Source organism: Lutra lutra, chromosome 16, assembly GCF_902655055.1.
Source record: "Lutra lutra chromosome 16, mLutLut1.2, whole genome shotgun sequence".
In the NCBI taxonomy this organism is placed as follows: Eukaryota; Metazoa; Chordata; class Mammalia; order Carnivora; family Mustelidae; genus Lutra; species Lutra lutra.
In genome coordinates this window covers 58,318,266-58,325,781 of record NC_062293.1, presented here as the reverse complement: position 1 = coordinate 58,325,781, position 7,516 = coordinate 58,318,266, and the positions used below count along the sequence as shown (strand labels likewise).

The 7,516-nt window shown below is 50.0% G+C and overlaps 1 protein-coding gene across 1 annotated transcript; it reads left to right on the top strand.

The window, feature by feature from the left end:
* Window positions 1-4,495: 4,495 nt before the first annotated feature.
* Window positions 4,496-7,516, top strand: ODF4 (outer dense fiber of sperm tails 4). Its single transcript, XM_047708117.1, has 4 exons — window positions 4,496-5,147; window positions 6,477-6,650; window positions 6,919-7,053; window positions 7,261-7,516. Exons 1-4 carry the CDS (start codon window positions 4,697-4,699, stop codon window positions 7,443-7,445), a joined length of 945 nt encoding a protein of 314 aa, XP_047564073.1. The 5' UTR covers window positions 4,496-4,696; the 3' UTR covers window positions 7,446-7,516.

The following is a 7,516-nucleotide window of genomic DNA, read 5'->3' as shown; positions in this document are numbered from 1 at the left end:
AAGGAGGGGAAGGAGGGAGGGGGAGGTGGGAGGGGGAGAGGGAGGGAGTGGGGGAAAGAGAGCGAATTCTGAGCAGACTCCCCACTGAGCCTGGAACCCCAGGCGGGGCTCGATTCCAGGACTCTGGGGTCACAATCTGAGCAGATGCTTAACTGAGCCACCTAGGAGCCCCTTCTTATGGTTTTAATCTCTGATTCTCTTATAGCTAATGATTCTGTTTTGTTTTGTTTTTTTAAGATTTTATTTATTTACTTGAGAGAGAGAGACAGAGAGAACAAGCAGGAGGAGAGCAGCAGGCAGAGGGAGAAGCAGGCTCCCTGCCGAGCAAGGAGCCTGATCCAGGGACCCGGGGCTCATGACCTGAGTGTAGGCAGACGCTCAGCTGACTGAGCCACACAGGCCCCCGGGATTATTGTCTTATAAGGGACGTCAGGGGCCCATGCCATCAGTGGGACAGTGGCCACTTTCCTTTTTGGAAAGCTTCCAGCCTTGTACGCCATTCTGGCTTCTTCTCTGTTCATGTGTCAGCAAGTTATCATTATTTTTATTTTTTATTTTTATAAGTAATATCTACACCCGCGGGCACTGGGGTGGCTCAGTCGCTTAAGCATCTGTCTTTGGCTCAGGTTATGATCCTGGGGTCCTGGGATGAGCCCCTGTGGGACTCCCTGCTTAGTAGGGAGCCCGCTTCTCCCTCTACCTTTGCCCCCCTTCCCCATCCCTCATGAATAAATAAATAAAATCTTAAAAAAAATAAGTAATCTCTATATCCAATGTGGGGCTTAATCTCACAACCCTGAAACCAAGAGTTGAGAGCTCCACTGACTGAGCCAGCCCTTCCCCATCCCTCATGAATAAATAAGTAAAATCTTAAAAAATAATAAGTAATCTCTACATCCAATGTGGGGCTTAATCTCACAACCCTGAAACCAAGAGTCGAGAGCTCCACCGACTGAGCCAGCCAGGCGCCACCACATTATCATTATTTTTTGAATGCTTGGCTTCCTTTCTTTTGGGGAACTGTCCCTCTCCAAGTCCATGTGGCTCTTGGTAGGCTGTTGGTCAGGGCATCTGCCTTCCCATCTCAGAGGTGGGCAGGTGACACAGTTGAGGCCATGCAGATTCTGAGATGTGGAATCCTGATCAGAAATAGACAAGGGTAGAGGGGATTTAGTGGGGAATTCTATGACGAAGCAGTAAGCGGGGGAGGGGGGCAGCTCCTGCCGAGGATTCGCCTGTGCTCCCCTGGCTCCTGCTAGCCTGGACTGGACATCCGGCTTCCTGTTCGAGTCTGCGTTCGCTCACTACTGCCCCAAGACATTCCTTTTCGCCTAACTTAGCCTGGGTGGGTGCTTGCAACCGGAGAATCCCCACTGATACACAGTCATGTCATTGGCTGGACCGCTGCTGCTTGTGCCTCTAACCTTGTGGTTAAAAGGCAGCCCCTCTGAATGGATGTTGGGGTGGTTGTCTTGGGGGGAGTGGCACCTTTACGTGATATTGAACAAAGCACTTCTTCCTCCCATTCAGTGTAGCCCCCTTGGAGGGCCCTCAATTATTGAGCAGAATGCAGACTGGACTTCAGTTCTCACTCATCCCCCACCCCACCCCCAGCTGAGTGCTCTTGTGCAGTGCACATCCTGCACATCCTTCTGTGGAGACCCTGTTGTCAGGTCCCCCCACCCTTCCCTTCAGTTCTCTTCTCCTCCTTCCACCTGCCAGTTTACCTCTTCTAAGTGTTTACTTGGATGGCATCAAGGCTGATAACAGCTATGTTTACATTTGTAGCCATAGTTCAGTCTTCCGTGCTTTGTCCATCTGTTGATTCTAAAAGTTGAAACTCAATTAACAGTGTTTACCTTATATATTGTGACTGCATAAATAGCTTTCATTGCAGACCTAGCAATCACTAAGATTGCATTTCCTTTCTTAGACTATTTTTAATTACCTTTTGAAAAACAGGACCTGATACATTCACGGGACCATATGAATTACAAGTTCGTTATAAGAGATAATTATATAATGAATATCTGTGCACCTATCCTAACTCAGGAACCAATAACCTATTACCAATAACATGTATGTACCAGGGCCATCCTCCTGGTCCCATTCCCTTGCCTCCCCGGGAAATAAAATAACTACTATTCTACATTTTGCATTTATCATTCTGCTGATTTTTATTTTTAGTCTTGTTTACATTTTTATTTATTTTAAGTAATCTCCACACTTAATATGGGGCTTGAACTCACAACCCCAAGATCATGAGTTGCATGCCTTTCCAACTGAGCCAGCCAGGTGCCCCTCTGCTGATTTTTAAAAACTTAACCATGCCATCATAGTAGTATGTGTGCTTAAATAGTGTTTTGTTTTGCTGAATTTGTTTACGAGCTCTATAAAAACAGTATCATGTTTATAGCGTAGTCTTCTGGGAGTTAATGTTTTTCGGGAGATATTTTATTTCCAAGATTCTCCTGTGTTGTTTTGTGTTACCGTTAGAACCGCTTGTTAGGATGAGAAACTCTTAGAAATTCCAAGAAAATGAAAACAGATCCAAGGAAGGAAACGAAATCCTGAGGATCACCAGCTCTGCTCAGCCTCCTGACCCGGATGCCCCTGACCATGGCCAAGGGTTCTAAGGATGGCGCTTGTCCCTGGCAGGGCCAGATCGCGTGCAGACTTGGCACGGAGAGGTCTCCGCTCTGGTGATTGAAGGAGTAAGACGGACAACTTGAGGTGTGAGGGTCGCGTTTCTCATCGTGTGGACCAGAGGAGAAGAGGAGGTTGGTCTTGTGAGGAGGAGAAGGATGCTCAGGGGTGAGCAGGCACAGAGCCAGACTGTCTGTGTCTGCAAAATTCCCGTGTTGGCAAGCTAACCCCAAGGTGATGCTTTTAGGAACTGGGGCCTTTGGCGGGGGGTGATTAGGGGCTTTTGGGAGTCTGTCCTCACAAATGGAATCAGTGTCTTATAAAAAAGACCCCACAGGGCTCCTTGGTCCCACAGGAGCGTGACAGCAAAAAGTCCAAGACCTCCAGCAGGCCCTCACTGGCCCAGACTGGCACCATGAACTTGGACTTTCAGCCTCTGAAAATGTGAGGACTACATTTCTGTTGCTTACAAGCTACCCTGTGTGTGGTGTTTTGTGGTGCCTCTGGACGACTAAGAAACCGAAGAAAGAGCTCTCACAGGATTTGAATTCCTAATTCCAACTGTTCCTCGGGTCCAGGGAGCACATGACCTTGGGATTCACGATGAACTCCCCTTTTTGCTTAGGCTAATTTGGGTTCTCTTGCTATCTCTGTCTCTCTCTCTCTCAAATATATAAATAAAATCTTTAAAAAAAGTAATAATGTAGGGCACCTGGGTGGCTCAGTGGGTTAAGCCGCTGCCTTCGGCTCAGGTCATGATCTCAGGGTCCTGGGATCGAGTCCCGCATCGGGCTCTCTGCTCGGCAGGGAGCCTGCTTCCCTCTCTCTCTCTCTCTCTCTGCCTGCCTCTCTGTCTACTTGTGATCTCTCTCTGTCAAATAAATAAATAAATAATCTTAAAAAAAATTAATAATGTAACAGTCACGACTCTCACTTTCTGGGAATTCACTATGAAGCAATGAATGCTTACTGTTTCTTTACCTCATTCGATATTCAAACCAAGTCTGAGATAAGTCTCATTGTCCCAGTGTTACAGATCAGTAAACTAAGGCACATAGAAGCTAGAGGGTACATGCAGGTTCAAAAGCCCGTACTCCTCTCTCTGCCTGCTGGACGCCAAAGCCTGTGTTCTTAAACACACGCGTCACTGCCTCCACAGCGTAAACCAGCTCTGGTGGGATTCAAACTCACATCCCAAATCCAAAAGCCTTTTTCCTTGGGAGAGTTCCCAGGGTCTCTCTTCTCCCAGAAGCCACCACGATCAGGTGACTCATTTCTATTTTCCTGTAACTTAAAAAGGAAGTTAGGGAAAAAAAAATCTCAGCTTGTGGGGCTCCTGGCTGACTTAGTGGGTGGGACATGCGACACGTGATCTCGGCCTTATGGGTTCGAGCCCCATGGTGGGTGTAGAGATTACTGAAAAAAAAAAAAATTAAAAAAAAGAAAGATCTCAGGTTGTGCGATGCCCGCCCACCCCTCCTTATCCTATGTCCCTCCCCTTCTAGTACTGAGGGGAAAAAGAAGGGAAGAAAGTACAGATAAGAGGGAGGGGAATGGCAATGGTTCACCAGAAGCGAGTGGGGGTGGGAGGGAGGGGAAGAGGGTGGGGGAGGCAGTGAGAGGGTGGGCCCCCCCTTTGGAAGACAATTCCAAAGAACAATGGAAGGAGGCTGTTTCCCTGAGGACAAGCACCTTCTCCCTCCTGCTCTGCCAGCATTTGTGGGTAGGGTCAGGGCAGAGCACACAGGAAGAGAAGGGGACACCCTCAGAAACCATAGCTCTTAGGAGTGGGGCTGCCCCATGGGCCCCTCCCCCACTTGACGAACCACCTCCCCCACCCTTCAAGAATATTCCACGGCAGTTAGGGGCCCTGTCTTACTGAATGGGTTGTGCTTTCCCAGCCCCCAGGCCCTGTGGTGCAAAGAGCTCTGCTGCATAAAAATATTTACAAGATGAGGGACGACTGAGTCCAACAAGGGAGAGGGGGGATGGGGTGGAGGGGAGAGGGGGAGACAGGGGGTGTGCAAGATGGGGGCAGGGGACTTTAGGGATGAGTTCCCTGCGTCAGGAAAAGAAAGGGATGAACATCGGAAACTTGGAAGGGAAGGGGGCTGCTGAGAAACAGGATGGGGTGGAGGAGAGTGGGGAACAAGAAGCCAGGGGACGGAACTCATTCTCTGAGCCCAGCGGGAGCAGGCAGGGGCTCAAGGATAAGCACTCAGAGCCCCGGAGAGTCTCTGTGTTGCCCCTGTGGTGGAGAAGTACCCACAGCTCCCGCTGGATAGCGCAGGTGTTGGCCTCTGAGCTCAGCCTGGTCGCCTTCGCCCTGCTGCTGGTCATGGTGTTCTCCAAGAAATGGCTGGACCCCTCTAGAAGCCGCTTCTACCAGCGCTGGCCCACCAACGTCAGCGCTGGAATCTACACGGCCACCCACGTCATGTCCATGGGGCTCCTGCATATCTGCAGATCCAACGGCTGTTTCCACTCAGAAAACTGGAAAGGTGAGACCCTCCACAGCCCCATCCCACCCCAGGCTCCAGTCTGCCTTGGTCATTCTGGGTCACCCTGTGCCCTTGTCCCCTCCTTCTGGTCATCCGCAGTGATCTGGCCTGCAAGATGGCTTCACCGGTGGAGACCACCAAGGATCGGTCTTCCTGTCCCCATCCATCCCGGCCACATCACTTTGCCTGACCCAAATCACTGCTTTCAGGAAGGTTCTGAGCCTCGTCTGGGGGTATCACCATGTTGCAAGGGGCATAGACTCTCAGTGCTGGTGAATCACTCCTTAATCACACAACTCTCCCTGTTATATGGGGAGAAGAGCCCCAGGGAGGTGGGGATTGCCTTCCCCTAGGCTTGTGTACCCCGAGGGTCCAGTTTTGGGAGGAGTCCCCAGGATGCTCTCCTTCCCCGGCCCTGGCCCCAGCCTCTTTTCTTCCCTTTTGTCTCAGGCCCTGCTTGTTCCTTCTTTCCCAGCCTCTCGTCGCCCTTCACTGCCAGTTCCTGTACTTAGAACACCATGTCTCCCTTCACTGTTCCATGTTGCTTTCAAAAAGCATGATAGTGGGGCGCCTGGGTGGTTCAGAGGGTTAAAGCCTCTGCCTTCTGCTCAGGTCATGATCTCAGGGTCCTGGGATCAGGTCCCGCATCTGGCTCTCTGCTCAGCAGGGAGCCTGCTCCCCCACTTCCCCACCGCCTGACTCTCTGCCCTCTTGTGATCTCTCTCTGTCAAATAAATAAATAACATCTTAAAAAAAAAAGAATCCTGGCTTATTTAAGGAGGGAAAATGATATTTCATTGTTATCTCACATGTGCATTTCTGGAGCGCTTGGGTAGCTCAGTTGGTTAAACATCTGACTCTTGATTTCTGCTCAGGTCCTATCAGGTCATGAGCTCAAGCCCTGCATGGGGCCATGTGCTCGGTGAGGAGTCTGCTGGGGTTTCTCTCTCTGTCCCTCTACCTTTCCCCGGCAAGTGCTCTCTCTCTCTAAAATAAATAGATAAATCTGTTTTTAAAATGCACATTTAAGGGCGCCTGGATGGCTCAATGGGTTAAGCCACTGCCTTCAGCTCAGGTCATGATCTTGGGGTCCTGGGATCGAGCCCCACGTCGGGCTCTCTGTCCAGCAGGGAGTCTGTGTCCCCCTCTCTCTCTGCCTGCCTCTCTGCCTGCTTGTGCTCTCTCTCTCTCTCTCTGAATAAATAAATAATAAATAAAATCTTTTTTTAAAAATGTGCATTTCTTTAGTTAATCTTTTCTCATGTCATTCGATTATATATTTTTTCCCTTTGTGAATCTTAGGTTCATCCTGTTTCTCGTTTTCTCCAGATAGTTACAAGCTGTGGATCAATCACCCAATCTTCGGGGCGGCCGTGATAACTTTCTGCCTGACGCTGGTGCTGGGCTTTCTCTTTACCATCTGGTTGCACCTGCCGTACATACCCGGTCTTCAAAGACTGCCCTGCTTCAGCTGGGTTGGGACTATCATGAGCTTCTTTGAAGGTACCCCGTGGCTCTGGAAATGGTCATTGGTTTCTCCCCAAACACATCTTTCTGGGCACTTCTCCGTCTTTCTTTCTTTGGGGGTAGGGCAGGGGTTTGGCCGAACAGAACTGATTGTCCTTGAGAACCGAGCTCTGCCATTTCCTCGTCCCCGGAGAGGTGGGGTTGGAGGGGTGGATGGTGGTTTGTGGGTGCATCCCAGCAGGTGAAGGAAAATCCCTGTGGGTCCTCAGGTAAGAATAAGCTCTCTCCGGTTCCTGTCTCCTAGTTTTCCTTATTTTCTTCACCATGATGTTGTTCCCTATTAACCTCTGGATCTTTGAATTGAAGAAGAATTTATCAATCCCCATCGGCTGGAGCTATTTCATAGGCTGGCTGGTGTTTGTCCTCTATGTCACCTGTGGTGAGTGGCCTGAGGGCCCCAGGAAGGAGGGAACATGGGTGCCTGGGACAGAGGAAGTTTACAGGGAGGCAGCTGGTGGGGGGCGGGGGGCTGGTAATTCCCAGGGGCAAATTCTTAGTGATTACTCTTTCCTTTGGCCTCACCTCGCTGGCCACATTTTTCCCATTCTCCAAATTTCCTCTCCCCCATCCCTTTGTGATTTCCCAGCGGCCCTGTGCTACTTCAACCATAAACATTTCTGGAGGGTGATTTTGAACCGTCCCTCTGGCACCGTGCTCTGTAGCAACTTCTCCAGTCCCAAACAAAACTTGGAGATGAAGCCGGTTGTCTCACACAGCTCAGGCGACCAGAGGGACGTCCGGGATCCTGAGCAAAAGGAGGTATCTCCGTAAACTTGTCGGAAATCCTGGTGCCACGTTCTGCTCATTTATCCGAATCCCTGTCCTCATCCTTTTCTCACAAC